Source organism: Staurois parvus, unplaced genomic scaffold (genome assembly GCF_062004578.1).
Source record: "Staurois parvus isolate SC_StPar_1 unplaced genomic scaffold, SC_StPar_1.0 ptg000145l, whole genome shotgun sequence".
Lineage (NCBI taxonomy): Eukaryota > Metazoa > Chordata > Amphibia > Anura > Ranidae > Staurois > Staurois parvus.
This window is the reverse complement of record NW_028317941.1, coordinates 6,381,067-6,397,157: the sequence shown is the minus strand read 5'-3', so window position 1 is coordinate 6,397,157 and position 16,091 is coordinate 6,381,067. Positions and strand designations below refer to the sequence as shown.

The 16,091-nt window shown below is 38.2% G+C and overlaps 1 protein-coding gene across 3 annotated transcripts in view; it reads left to right on the top strand.

Moving 5' to 3' along the window:
- CSMD2 (CUB and Sushi multiple domains 2) overlaps window positions 1-16,091 on the top strand; it is a 1,275,366-nt gene that overhangs the window by 1,071,003 nt on the left and 188,272 nt on the right. For all 3 annotated transcript variants that reach the window (XM_089673879.1, XM_089673878.1, XM_089673880.1), the window contains one exon: window positions 10,835-11,026. In XM_089673879.1, the coding sequence (XP_089530005.1) occupies window positions 10,835-11,026 (192 nt within the window). The remainder of the gene's footprint in view (window positions 1-10,834; window positions 11,027-16,091) is intronic.

Below are 16,091 nucleotides of genomic sequence, written 5' to 3'. Positions count from 1 at the left end.
CCGCACATCCAGCGGTTCTATACCCGGCGTATAAGATGACCCCCAATTGTTGGGGTATGTTTTTAAGTAAAAAAAGTCGTCTTATACGCCGGAAAATACGGTGTATATATATATATATGTCATTTTGCATTTACGGGAAGGGGGCACGCGCCCTACCCACGCAGCCATTTGAGGCCATGGCTGTCAATCACTGGGCCCCGGCCAGTAATTACTCACCGGCACCCGGTGATTTCAGAGGATGTCCGACGGGGAATAGGACTGTTTTATTTACTAACAGCTCTCCTCTCTGTCAGCTCGGGCATACTGCTGTGGATGGCTGTGCACAGCACAGCCATCCAGAGCAGTGTGATTACAGTGAATCACACACACCACCACCTTGTAAAACACTCCCAGCACACAGTTAACCCTTTTATCACCCCTCATGTTAACCCTTTCTTGCCCAGTGCCATTAGTACAGTGTCAGTGCTTTTTTTTAGCACTGATCACTGTACTGGTGTCACTGGGGATGTCAGTGACTCCAAGTCAGTTCCCCCCAGTGTTAAAATGTCCACCGCAGTCCTGCTATAAATCGCTGATTGCCGCCATTACTAGTAAAATTGAAAAAAAAATGAGTTGGCTCGCTCAATAAGTGCTGCAGTGCAAGGAGCATGCTAAGAGGAGGAGAGAGCAGAATTATAGAGAGATTAATTCATCAGTGTGTTGCTTCTCTTTATACTGCCATGTCACAGGCTGGGTTGGGGATCAGATCTGTTAGTGCTAATGTGCTACAGCAGAGAAATGTCAGGTCTCCTCCCCTACCATAAGGGGTGATGTGGTGTGGCAAAGCTGTATAAATCTTTAGGCTGGATGAACAGCAATACAGATCCTTTGACAGGTAAAACACCTCCCTGTATTTACCTGTTTGCTTGGAGTTCAACTTTAGATGAGGGTCTAGATTAAAGGACCAAAGTAGTGAATTGAGGGTGGAATGGTATGGGCCTAAATTAAAATAAGGCTGCTTTGACTCTGCTATGTTGCAAAAACACAGTAAAACTGCATATACGTTTTTGCTGCGTTTTTGAAGCATTTCTGGTGTGTTTTGCTCCTATGAAAAAAGGACGTGACTCAAAAATGCAAGTGGAGGTGGAGAATCGGTGTGTGTGTGTGGGGGGAGGCTGTGCAGGACATCAGGGATTCAGGCTGGATGGGGCCACTTCGTGGAGAAGGAAAGAAGAACTGCAGACCACTGGTATGGCTGACGAGCAGGACAATCAATCCCACAGGCAGGTGGATCGTAGTGCTGTCATCAATATTGCTTCTTAATAGAGGGACCAAGAGACCACTCCCTTCTCCCCCCACACACCCACAGAGACTACCTTTTACGCTGCAAAGGCTACAAACTGGGTGAAAGGGTTTCATAACCCATATTATCACACATTGCAAGTGACTGTGTTAATTTCAGTTGTTCAGTTCAGTACACATTACACCACAGATTATCACACTATAGGCACCCAGACTGCCTAGCCCATCCAATATTACAGCCTATTGCTTTAGTGTCTCACTAAAATCCTGAAACTGCAGGACTCTGGCCACAGCATGTACTAACTGCAGACAGGATTACACTAGTATCTCATTTCAAACCTTTTACAGCTCCAAAGGAACTTGTTTCACCAGACTAGTTTACCATCGTTAGGGGTTCAACCTCTGCTGAAGTCTGCTTTCTCCCCTTTGTTCAATTTTATCCAATTCTTGCCTTCATCCTTTGTGTTGGGGAGATCTTACCCAGTTTCAACATCACTCAAAGGGGAATCTTTCTATGGTTATATCATCCTAAAGATTTCTTGCTCTTACACAAGAAGGGATCTGAACTGTAATGTGCACGAACTAGGGCCCCATCAAGCTCGCAGAAGATTTGTCACCATTCTTTAATGAGATATCAAAGTGGACTGCTTATAACAAAAGTATTCATCTCAAGAGTTAAACCCAGTTACCAGCAACTGTGAACCCAAAAGGGAGTTAGCCTGACATCTTGATAGTTCACTTCAGCACACTTGGGGAGAGATATCTCAGAAGCTGGAATTGATGTGTAAATTCTGCTCCTGCAGGCCACCTTGGTTTGCTTAAAGTGCTTCTGTGCCTTATTACTTTGTTGAACCTTTTAGATTGCCTGTTTTTTTATTTATTCACATCTACTGTCATTCTTATTGTGCTTGCACTCTTTATACTCTGCCCTCAATACAATTAGAATATTTGCTCACCTTAAACTGTGTGTTTATTTTATGGCTCAAAGCCAGGGAGTTCTCCTTGTCAAAGTTTCACGGTGGTGTCAGCAGGGGCTGTACTTTCAAAGCAGGCTCAGAACAGACAGGGAACTTAAAAATACTCAGAGGCTCTTAAGGGGGTAACACCACACATTTGTGTGTCCCAAAAACAGACAACAAATTTTAAGTGTTTAATGGTGCGATTGTGTACATACATATGTACTGTACACATTTATTCCCTTGTGTATAATGTTTGTAATAACACATCCCCCTTGCTGTTATAATGCATAAGAAATGCTCTTCGCTCAAATTATATTCATGAACTTATTGCCATCAAGTGTCTCCTTCTCCCAGAAGACCATAAAAAACGCAGAGGCCTCTTGAAACAGCGAGAAAATAATGTTTCTCTAATATCAGATTAGATTAGAAAGCTAATCAGGCGTTTAGCCTCTGACAGGCTCCCCTCCCCGCTAAGCCTGCACCTTGTAATGTAGAAATGATAGCAAGCAGAAAGTTGGAGATGATTGTTCCCTATCGCTCGTTTTTTCTCAATGCCAACATTACGGTGCAGAATTGTCTCTCATAAATTGAATCTATGCCCACATGAAAAGACACTGCAGATGGAGGTGAAATGCATTATCCGCCTGCTAAAATAGCTCCAAGCTGCTGTACAGGGTCATTGATGCTGCTCTGCTGATCATGATAACTCCTTATTTCCTAGTGTGTCAGGTTTATACGGTATTCTGCATCACAAAGAAGCTGATTTATGGTATAGGGAGAATAGAAAAATCAGAGCTGTCCATAGTCACCAGTGAAATTACATTGTCCTGGAATGCATAGAAATTAAAGCAGGTATATGACATAAGCAATACACACACATATCCTAAATGTACATTTTTGTTCCGATGTACACTGTAAAAAATATATATAAATTGTTCAAATTTAGATAGGTTGGACATTGAAAGGAGTCTGACCTCATTAAAAAGCAGCCTGTTGGTTTACAATGAGGAGCTGAAATCACTACATGAAAAAGAGGAACACCATCACATCTTTGCAACATGAGACAACTAATTTTCAATCCAAAATCAGGCACACACAAATTTTGGGCTGGCGCCTAGCTTATTCGTTTTCTAATGATGCTTAGAACCAAACATTCCAACTTCTGATCTCTACATCATAAGACATTTTTTTCTTTCATAAAAACTACTTTAAGTTTATAAAAAAAAACACTATAGTATGTGGTCTGCTTAACAGAATTCTCCTTTAATTTCCTTTTAAAAGCAATGCACTAACAAATAACAGACGCATTTATACATTAATTTTTTTTTACTATGTGGCCTTCCATACCAAGATCTCAATCCAGAATAGGTACCTAAATACAGTGCACTACAATGCTTCATTCTTGTCAGTTACTCTGTTTGACTTTACTAAAGTTGGCCACTATGCAAATTTCAGCTGGTTCCACAAACTTCATTTCGTGGGTGGCCCTCCTATCCAGCAGCTTACAACTGAATAATTAAAGGAGCTGGCAGTAATACCTGCTAGTTGTTAACAGGAATGAATGATGCAGCCACGTGGGATCCTGGGAAATGTAGTTCACAAGGAGTGCTGCACTGTAGAAGTGAAAGCTTCTGTGAACCACACAAGCCAGAAAAATGAGGAGAGGAGAGGTGTTTCCTGGGCTTTGAAGAGAGGAAGTGGGCCTTGCTGTGTGGGGACCAGAGCTGTACACTCTTGTGTGCAAATGTATGCAGAGACCAGCCCCTGAGAAAGTGCCAAGGACTGAGCCTCTGAAAACCAGAGTGCTGAGGACTGAGCATTTGAGAACTAGAGTGCTGGGGACTGAACCACCTGGTTCCTGAGGACCGGAGACAGACAAGTGTGCTGAATAACGTTTGCTGGGCGTCAGGATCGGTGAGCTGCTGCAACTGTGATGACTTTACCACTGTTAAGCAGATACTGCTTGTTGGTAGCTCAAAAAATCACTGCAGGGATTGTACCAAGGTGCACCACCTTAAAGAATGGTCTCCATCATTTGCCGGCTGAAGGCTACAGGTCAGGAACCAGATACTATAGGAGATACCCTCGGAGCTAAAGAAAATATGGTAACATCAAGTAACACCTAAAAAAACATACTGTAATTAGATTTTAGTAGCATTGATTTTATTTTGGCTGGAAATTACAGTTATTCATCTGTTCTCTTAATTTGGACATAATGCATCAGTGGTTATATTTTATCTACAATTCATACTATTACAGCAACTTTGTTTTTATTGAAAATAATATAGCCGCAGTAATTATTTGGCTGTAAATCAATGTATTCATGCTATTAGAATGCAATTTGCAGTATTTGTAAAAAAACATAATTTTTTGCAAATTATTATTATACAGTATTTATAAAGCGCCAATGGTTCACTCAGCGCTGTACATTACAAAGGGGGACAGAACATGTGATGGAACAATACCAATACAATGCAAAACATGAGGGGATCGAGGGCCCTGCTCTTTTGAGCTTACAATCTAGGAGTTCCATTTTGTCAGTGGTAGTAAAGACTAAATTTCAAAAACTGCTGACAGGCAGGGTTTTTATAACAAAAGAGACCCTAGTGGTCTCTTCTGTCATAATTGCCCCCCTGCCTGTCAATGTTATATGATCTGAGACAACTTAGACCACATTTATGATCCCATCTGTGTGCTGCAGTGATGTGACTCCTGTGCCTGGCCATTCAAGTGGCCAAAGATATGGAACGTAGAAAGAAGACTGAGTGAAGATGGAGGCACTAGGAACCTGGGGAAGTTGTGAAAGCACAGAGCTGGAGGGCTCCCAGTGTAGGCAAATTTGTCATAATATACTAGCATGCAGTGCATACTAGCACATTATGACTTAATCACCTCAATATGTCTGTTTGTACATACACATCATGGTATTGAGATGGTAGTACTGGGATCATGGTTGAGGCTACAATCATGAACTCAGTATAATTTTTTACATCTGATGATTCCCTTCATTGTAAAAGTAATCCTAGCAGCTATACAGCCACTGGATTACTTTTTTAAAAGCACCCCTGTCCTCCCCATGCTTGACATGCAAAGACAAACTCCAGTGTCGGTCCTGCAAGAATAGGTAAACGGCATTCGCCCCACACATGTGAGATTTCACCGCGAATGTTAGAGTGAGAGCAATAATTCTAGCCCCAGAGCTCCTGTTTAACTCTAAACTACTACCCCTGTAAAGGCTTTTAAAGTGTTGCCTATGTATAATTCAATGCAACATAGTTTGTCACCATTTCACAGGTGTGCACAATTTAAAAGTGTGACATGTTTGGTAACAACATTGTATTTTATAAACAATTTTGTACTATACTGTGTCTATTAAAATTCATTAAAATTTATTTTCTTTTGTGTTTGAAAAGCCGCTGCGGAAATATTGTGTGGCATAAAAAATTATAACACCCCCCATTTTATTCTCTAGGGATTCTGCTTAAAAATATATATACATTTTTGGAGGTTCTAAGTAATTTTCTAGCAAAAAAATGCAGAAATATCAGAATTAGCCCAGTAGGTAAGCGGTTAAACCTGCAGGTTTTTTTCTAGGAGACTTCACTACCGCTTTAATTATATTTTATAGAGCTCAAATTCACAGCATGACAGAAAGCCCTTTAGGATAGTGGCGCTAATACCATCTCAAGTCTTCAGTTAAAGTGATACTAAACCTAAAATGGTTTTTTACCTTAATGCATTGTTTGTATTAAGGTAAAAAACGTTTTTAGGTCCCTGTGCTCCCCCTTCCTGGTGTAAAGGGGCAGAGAGGGGAGAAGAGATCATCGCTGTGCATGGCTGCATCTCTTCACCCCTTGCTTCTTCTTCACACAGGGACTCGAACAGCAGCAGGAGCCATTGGCTCTTGTTGCTGTCAATCAAGTGTGGTGAAGAGGAAGTGGAGGGGGGGGGGGCAAAGTTCTGCTGTATGTGTCTATAGAGCGTGGCTCCGTAGGCACCAGGTCGGGAGTGAGCATGCAGCATTTGTCCCCATAGCAAACGGCTTGCTATGGGGACACACAAAGAACAGGAGGAGCTAGGATCTTTGGTGGGGGGATACCACTGCACAGAACAGTTGAGTATAACAGTTTTGTTATTTTAATTTAAAAAAAGATCAGCCTTTAGTAACAATTAAACACTCAAATGCATGCAGTCCACTCAAGTGGACATGTGCAGAACTCCTTGGAAAATTAATGTTCAAAAAAATGAAGTTAAATTTTTTCTTTTCATGCACAAAGAGCAATAAAAACACTTGGGAAAAGATCCTGACTGTGGCTTTCATTATTCATGCATGAAAGGGTTAATATTAAAACTTCTGCTGACTGTTAACATATTGGTGTTTGAATGCAAATTTCTAGAAAACTGTTCACACTCTGTAGCTGACTAATATTCCTTTTCTTGCCTGGTGAGTGTGTTCACTTCAAGAGTAGGAACATGTTTGATGGGTATCTTTTTGACTATTAGATAGAGGGCATGTAGGTAACCTTTCCCTGTTCCCTGTGAGACCATATACTGTCTATTAGCTGTTGTCACTTTCTCTGTCCTGCTTTGATCAGGGTGAATGAAGAAACATTTATCATTGTTCATGTGATTTGTAGCTCCAGATTCAATGTATTGATTATTATTGGAAGGGGGGAGGCAACATCACAATATAATGGATAAGTTATATAATGGATTTTTAACATTTACTATTATATACTGTAGTTTACCCTATATATTTGTCATAATGTGCAAATTTTTTTAAATATCCCCATGTATAAGCCAATGATGAATTATTTTATATGAGTTGCTTTTTAGAGCTAATGAAGGGGGCCACTTGGAACCCCTAAAATATGTTGGACTTCTGTTTATACACCTAACCTATCAATTTTTGGCGCTTTCCTAATACACCTCCAGTCTTACTGAAATAAGAGCCAAACTTAGGCCCCTGTTTGCAGAGAGATCCCTGAAAGAAACCCTCTGCACCAGATGAGGAAAAAAATCTAACTATCCAACATTTAATATAAAAAAAAGCTTTGGTGTAGGTTTGGCTTCAACTGTGAGTAGAAAATAATGAGAAATGCTTCGATTGAATATACAGTATATGTATTTGAAGCAGTTCTCAGGGGAAAATTCATGATAGTAGCAAGGTGAATTACAAGTCTGCTCTGGGCCACACAGGTCATGTACTTTGCTCCTACAATTCATACATAAAATCAACTACATGAACATTACATTTCATAGAAACACTGCAGCGTATTCTCCCAAGTAAACAGAAATGGCTTAGGGACCCAGGAGAATTTGTATATGCATTCACCAAAGAAGGTAATGAATGCAGACATAAATTGCCTTTCTCATAAAGTTACGTCCAAACTGCAAGTGACTTTAATTTTTGATTTAACGGGGCTTTGAGGAAGTAGCAAAAAGAAAAATATTTTTTTTGTTCATAGCAATTAATATATAGGTTTTCTACTTTAAGAATTATAAATCAAAGGCAGTTAGGTGCTTTGAGCAGCAACACTGCCCTTTACACTTTTGGAAAATGTTTAGGTGTTAGCACTGCTTTCTTTAATTCAATAAGCCTGTTTTATTTTTAGTTTCCATTGACATAAATGTGTTTCAGTTTTTCAGCCTCTTGCACATGCTGATTTAAAATGCTTACTGTACCAATAGGCTATGCTGTGCAGTTTTTCCCTGAATTGCATACAGTAAAAAACTAATAGGTTTTCATATTATAGCATTAAATTTACATGTACATACCTTAAAAAATTCTAGCACTCACATTTTAGTGTTTTCAAACACAAGGGGCAGTACAAATAGTCCGAAACTCTAGTGGACACATCTAGGGCTGCAGATAATCATAAAATAATCAAGAGATGGAGAAACACACAACCAGAAATAACATATTGCACAGAATAGGTGATGAAACAAAAACATTATTTTTTGTGTCCCTTATATTTTCTTTTACAACATGGAATGGGGGCAGACTGTAGCCCTAGATGCATCCTTATAGGCAAATTACAGCTTCTGTTGAGAAATGTAGATTGCAGTGCACAATACAATAAGGAGATTGTGTCAGACATTGCTTTGGTCTTTAACTCTTTTTGCAAAATAAATACTGTAGTCTGATACTGAAATAACTGAGAGAAATCATCATTACTCCCCGTCAATCAAATGGCATGCTGACATCAACCCAGAATGCAGATAAAGTTACCAACCTCATGGTGAAGGAGCTGATTTATTAATTATAGGACATTGTAGTATGAAGTCTCTAAATGGTGGAGTGGTGCACTCTTTACATTAGCAGTGGCTGATGTTAACGCATACAGCATCAGAATATAGCCACTCACGGCAATATCCAGTGGCTATGAAGGCGACAGGAAAGAAAGATTTTTGCAAGAAGTAGTAGCCTGCAGGTCATGAGATAAAAACTGTTACATATAACTATGTGTAACTAATGTGTTTGGTGTTGTATAACAAAATAAATAAATACATTTCATTTTAAGACACTACAGTATATACTGAAAAAAATATTTTAGCCAGTTTACTTGGTCCAGCACACATCCCTTTAAAGAGGGGGGGGGTGCTGCACTAATCAAATAGCAGAAAAAGGTGACAAAAAGTGGATGACCCACAAGGGGTATCAAGTGTAAACAACAAAAAATGGCACAAAATACCTATGAAACTAAACGTGATAAATACAAACATGTGCTGGGTGGTATCAAAAGTCTACTAAATGAATAAGTGAAAATATCAATAAAGTGAAAAAGATAAGAATTGTATACTGATAAATAAGTGAAGGCATAAATATAGGTGAAATGATAAGGACTGTTACTTTCCCTAAGTATGGGGATACCACATGTGAGAGACTTTTTGGCAGCCTAGCTACATACAGACCCCAAAAATTCAATGACCACCTCCAGGTTTTCAAAGGGCATATTTCCTCATGTCACTTCCTCACTACCTATCACCATTTTGGAGGCCCTAAAATGCCAGGATTGTACAAACACCCCCCTCCCAAATGACCCCTTTTTGGAAAGTAGACAACCCAAAGAATTTGATAAGAGGCATGTTGAGTATTTTGCAGATATCATTTTTGTCACAGGGTTTTGAAAGTGAAAAAAACAAAAAGAAAAAAGAAATTTTCATTTTCTTTCTTTGTTTTCCAAAAACTTAAATGTATAAAGCATAAAATGAGATCTGCCCCTTAGCAAATACCTTGGAGCGTCTACTTTACAAAAAGGGGTCGTTTGGGGTTGGGTGCTTCTACCATCCAGGGCCAGCATTAGAAGCTTATGCCACACATCACTCTTCAAACCACTTGAAGGCCAAGCCTTTTCTGACACTTATTGTTTACATAAAAATACAGTTTTTTTTTTGCTAGATAATTACTACCCCAAACATTGTTAATTTTTTTTAAAGCAGAGGCCCTAGAGAATATAATAATGGGTGTTGCAATTTTTTATGTCACTTAGTATTTGTGCAGCGATTTTTCAAAACACAATTGTGTTGGAAAGAATACACTTTTTAGAACTCATAACAGCTTTGTTGTCATTGTGATCATTGTGTTCATCAGGATCCTCATTCAGATGTGTCTGGTGGACACAGCAGACATGGGGGGAGGGTTGCGCACCCACTCAGGCACCCAGTGCCCCCCCGTGTTGATACAACACCAGCGACGTATGGGTACATTGTGGGTGGGCGGACAGACAGAAAGTGGTTAATTGCTTCTACATACTACTGTATGCTACTTGTGTAGCTTATTCCATAAAGATTAATTTGTTTAATCTGTTTAGCGATTAAATGTTACTTAATTAAAAAATCATAGTACTGCAACTGAGCTTTTAAAAATCTTCTGTGTAGCTTATGCCTAAAAAGGAATGCAAAACACATGCAATTTTACTTAATAAAAGCACTTGGTAGTCCTCTCTAAGCCATTATCATGTTTATTCTTATAAGAAACCTGGAAAAAATATGTAGGTTGTCATTGCTGACATTCTTCTGGAAATCAGGCTAGCGGCTGTCCCTGACTTCAATCATTTCTAAGTCGCTGACCCAGATCAAGAATGTAGCTTGTGTAGCTCATGAAGTCAGAACTTCTGATTTGCCCTTGGTCAGTCACTCAAAAACGAGAGAGTCCTTTTGAGCACCAGACTACATTTTTCATAGGAGAGGTCAGCAGTAACAGACTATACTGTATATCTCCATTACAGAATATATTGATATGGGCATGTATTAGAAGAAATTAGGTGTGGTGGTTTTCCAAACAGTTAAATGTAATTTGAATACATCCTTGCTCTTTATAAAAGCAGAAACAAACATACATGCACATGTTATGCATTAGATTGGCAAAGGTCATGTGATGCACTGGGGGTTATTTACTAAAACTGGAGAGTGCAGAATCTGGTTCAACTTTGCATGCTTAGAAACCAATCAGCGTCCAAGTTTTATTGTCAAAGCTTAATTGAACAAGCTGAAGTTAGAAGCTGATTGACTACCATGCATAGCTGCACCAGATTCTGAGTGCACCAGTTTTAGTAAATCTATGCCATTGTCTTTTTTCTTTTTTTCTACAGTAACTACAGCTACTTCCTGCAATGACCCAGGAATACCTCAAAATGGCAGTCGAAGCGGAGACAGTCGTGATGCTGGTGACTCCATTGTATTCCAGTGTGATCCAGGCTACCTTTTAGAAGGGGAACCCAAGATTAATTGCGTGCAGATTGCTGACAGGTTCTACTGGAACCCTAACCCTCCTATCTGCATTGGTAAGAAAGAACAATACAAACAAAAAACTTATATATGCTCTTATTCTTTACCAAATTATACCTGCATATTACTTAATAATATTTGCCCAAACGTCTCTTTTTGGATTGCATAGGGAGTTATTAAAACTCTTGACAAGTTTTTATTTTTTCTTTGTTGTTTGTGTTCCATTGGGGAGATTTTTCTTCAGTCTTGTCTATAGACCCAACAGGAAGTGAGTGCATATCTCAAGTCCTCGATTAGACACTAGTCACTTGAACATGTACCTCTTATGAAATATTACCCCTCTATGCCTGACCCCAGTTCAAAAATGTTAGATTTACCCACATTTTCAGTCCCATGACAGTAGTCACCAGGACACACAAAGAGCATGAATCTTGCCAATTTAGACACAGACAATAACAAAAACCCAGAGGGTTTTAACATTTTAATGCTATATCTAAAATTTAAAAAAATAGTTTCCTTTACATACACTTGGAACTTAACTAGTATTCTTCATTGAATAAGCTGGTGCTTGCCAAAGATGTACCGCATGAAAAATTTATTTCCATGCAGATTGTTTTTGTGTAAAGCAGAAGATTAATTTTGACCTGGACATTATTTCTTAAACTGGAAATCTGTTCATGCTGCTATGATAGATGTCAAGCAGGCACATTCAGTGCATGGTTACAGAAACTGGCAATTTCTTGATAAATATTCTTGATAAGTATTTAAACTTATTTAACTTAAAGGAAGCCTGTGGGTATAGAAATGTGGAAGCTGCAATTAATTACAGACCTGGAGCAAGTACGTAGGATCAGACTCGAAGCTGAACTCCAGGCAAAAATAAAAAACATCAATTAGTACAATTATATAATAGCTAAAAATTACTAAATGTATTTTTATATTACCTGAATCTGTCTTGATATCAGCTATTTGTAGCCCTGCATGTACATGTGCTGACCAAGAGCATTTTGATAGAATGTAAGAGGAGACAATGATAATCTACCTACTGCTGTTTTTTCACTACCTAATCACTGGTTAGGGTGATCAGGCTGTAGTGCTGTAATTGCAATACAGTGAAGTCAGGTCACCAGGCTGAGTGTTCTACCTGGTAGGGATCTATAAATATCTCAGTACTGGAAGAACATAAAAATAGCTCTCATATATAGATTTATTGTGTATTTATCTATTTGCTTGAAACTGAGTTTTAAAACATATCTAAACTTAAGAACAACAATTTATAGGATTACCAGTCCTTTGATGTGGTGACTGCATTATTTTTCTTTTCTTATAGAGTTAGTTTTTTTTTTATTTTAATCTGGTAATCCTACCAATAACAACCCCAAATCTATATAGATAGCATTAAAGATGCACTAACCTATAGGATGCAGCCTCACAAGGAAACCAACTGCAGCATATTGTGAAAAGAAGTAAAAAACAACCTACCAATAACTCACTTCCTGTCCTAAGGTGACAACCGTAATAAGCAACATTGTCACCCAAGACAGGAAGCGTGTCAGGACAACATTACACTATGCTAAGACTACATAATACCTTCTACATAACAAGAGGTGTTTTGTAGGCCACAGAGATAGCAGGGAACAGTGCTAACTCATAACAGTCCAGAGGCAGAAAGTACAGGAAGTTATTGGCTCACAAGATTTTTGGCTGGATAAACAGCTATTTTTTTGCATTTGTTGAACAAATATAATAAAACACTTTCAATGGTATATTTGACAGACCAAAAGCAAGATAATAAGAGAAATGTATTGTTAGAATTTACATAAAATTTAACTGGCTGTATGCTTGTAAGACAGTAACTAAAAAGACAATAAACCCAGAATCATGATGACTTCCCCACATCTTTCAGTAAAAAGTCAGCAGTGGCAACTCCAATATTTTTATCTTGATTGTTTGCAATGCTCAGCAGTGTCAAATCTATCATTATGCACTGATGGGCAGCAGAGACAAAGAGGTGACTTTTTTGTATAATTATTGTTTTTATCATCAGTAGAAACACAGACATCTCATAACAGTTTAAGCCGGCCATAGATAGATCGAATTTCAGCCAGTTCAGCATGAGCCAGCCAAGATTCGATCTATCTATGGGTAGGATGATTGTACCCAAGCCGATCCATCAATTGGCTTGGGTACAACCAGCCAATAAGATTTTTAGCATGAGATTATAGCCGCTAGCAGTAATTATTGTATTCTCCTGGCCAGGAAGGCTCTCCGCAAATCCCACCGCCACCATCAGCAGAGCACAATAGTAGTTGTTGTAGTTTAAAATGGTTAGGGCTTTGCAGCTAGCAAGCAATGTTCAGGCTGTGTGACAGTAGAGGACCCAATTCTTCTCAACCCACATCTATAAATGAGCCTCTAAGCTTTAGATGGCTCTGGTGTTTGGACATATGGCGTGTCTAATGTCTCTTTCTTTTATCATTTATAACACATGGAGACCAGTCAATGGTTAATTAAACTGTTGGATTCTAACATGCATGGTGCATTAAGGGATGATGAAAATAGACATATGTGCTGTGTACATCTTTATTTCTGAAGAAGTGCCTCTTCAATTACAATTATGTTAAACACAGAGTACTATATATTTGAAGTGAATATCCATGCCACTTTAGTGTTATGTTTTCCGTGATTATTAAAATCCATTGTCAAGTCCCTAGAGTAACACATATGTTGGTTTAGCATGACTGTTATACAACTTGACGTGTTTATTTTCTGTGACCAGCCTGAATGCATGTCGTAGATCAGAGTGACAGAGAAGCTCAGTGATTGTCTTTAGCAGCCGCTGATAATGTGTGATTTTCTGGGAACCAGGATAAGTGACTTTGTGTATCCAAGCCATTAAAATGTTTCAATAAGTAGATTTGATGTGAGAGAAAATGCATAACCTTATGTCTTCTTAAAGCTAAAGAGGTCCAAGATTGGAGCAGTGAATCTTGCCCATTATTGGCTCAATGTTGCTTCTGTTATAAGATTGTAAGCAAATATTCTGAAATCAATAGCACGAATGTTCAACACGCTGATTGACTCTGGTAGATCAGGCCCACCACATTGATTTTCCTGTCTGCTTGACATGAAATGCTTTTCTTGCTGCAATAAACACAGGCAAGTTCACTTGCTACTTAAGCTGATAAACTAATTGTACCAAAGGTTATTTTTCAACCTGGACTTGCTGATATATATATATATATATATATATATTTTTTTTTTAATATATATATATATATATATATATATATATATATATATATATATTCCTTTTTTAAATTAGTTTTGCTGCAATTGTTGCTTATGTCAGACAAGAATTATAGCTAGGCACCCAGAAAACCGATAATATAATATACTTTAATAATGTTATAATATATTTGCTACACTAAGCACAATACTACCTATGAAATTAAAGATGTAAATTAGTGGTGGCCAACTCATTTGATATCGGGGGCCTTAAGTACAGCCCCTGACATCTCCAAAAGGGCCACTGTATATAATGATACAATGTTACAGGTGTAGTTGGACACTGGTGACATGTCTCTGGAGACTTTTAGTGAATGGGGACACTCTAAAGAGATAGCTACAGCTCACTGGTCTTATAATGTCTTCATAATTCACAGTTCTCTATAGACCATTTAAAATTATTTCTTGTTCCTCTCAGAAAGATCCATTATAAAAGCTCAGCGAAGTGTAAACAAAATAAAACATAATTTTGGTAGCAGAAACCAGTTTAGTATGAACAGGAGCCAGGCGCTGTGTAGTTTTGTGATAGAAATAATACACCTTGTATGGAGGTGTGCCTTTAATAAGTCATATGGTAAAACAATAATAAATAACCAGCCTGTGGCTTTAGGAAGCCAGGTTCCAAGATGGACGGCCCGTCCGCTCAGAGGGAAGCAGTGGAGTAGAATGCCTGTCAGTGCAGGAACCACGTTTACCCGACGTCCCAGCGTCCTGGATGACGTCACCACGATGTGGAGAGACGGAGGGGGGGAACTCTTGCTGGAGCCGCAGCTTTAGAAGGAAGAGGCCGGTTGCTGGGACAACATGTTTCGCGCGCATGCGCTTTGTCAAGTCTGTGAAAAGTCCAGCAATCGGCCATTTTATAGGAGACCTGCACGGCAGAAGAGGCCGGCTTAACAACCAAGGGGATAATCAAAGGAATAATCAAGAGCAGACGGCTCGTCTCACAACAGGATCAGATTGCAATTGAAATATGAAAACACATTATAAGGACAGGAACAAAGTGTGATTAAAACATAAATATGACCATATTAAAAACCTTTTGGGCTTAATTGTGTCAAAATGGCATGTGCAAGATTATCAAGGGGAAAAAAAAAAAAAAAAAAAAAAAAATGGGGGGGGGGGAAGGCTGCTTAATGAAGCTTCATTAGCCAGCTGGATGAGTTCACATCTCAAAAACATTGCTGACAGCAATAAAACACAGGAATGGTGGGAAAGATTGTCAATAATCCTATTCATATCTATAATAGTGAATAGGAAAATTATCATTATATTGGTGCTAATAATATTCATAAATATAATAAAACTACATACATATTTAATAAAACAAACTTGCATAGGTATATATAATAAAACAATATAATGAAAAAATAAAATATACATATATATATATATATATATATATACATTAAAAAATATATATATATATGTGGTAATAAACAGGAAAAAAAAAAAAAAAAAAAATTATAAATACATTTCAGTAATTACTCTTATGGACCGAATAAACAGAGTGGTATTAGATATATAAAATATGAAAAATAATGTATAAAATATCAAAGATAATAATCATGTAATAATAGTGATGTTTGTTTTATTATAGAATATATTGAGAACCCTAAGTTACCACTTAGATGATACTATGTACTTCAAGGTCCTCATTAAGGCCATTCGGTACCATAGATCCAAATTTATAGATCCAAAAGGTTTCCCTTTTACATAGGAGGGCTAACCTCTCATTGTCAGTAAGGGTTCCTTTGGGAATGTGTTCTATGGCCATCACTTCTAGGACACTAAAATTCTTGTTGTGATGGCAAAGAAAATGCCTAGGGACAC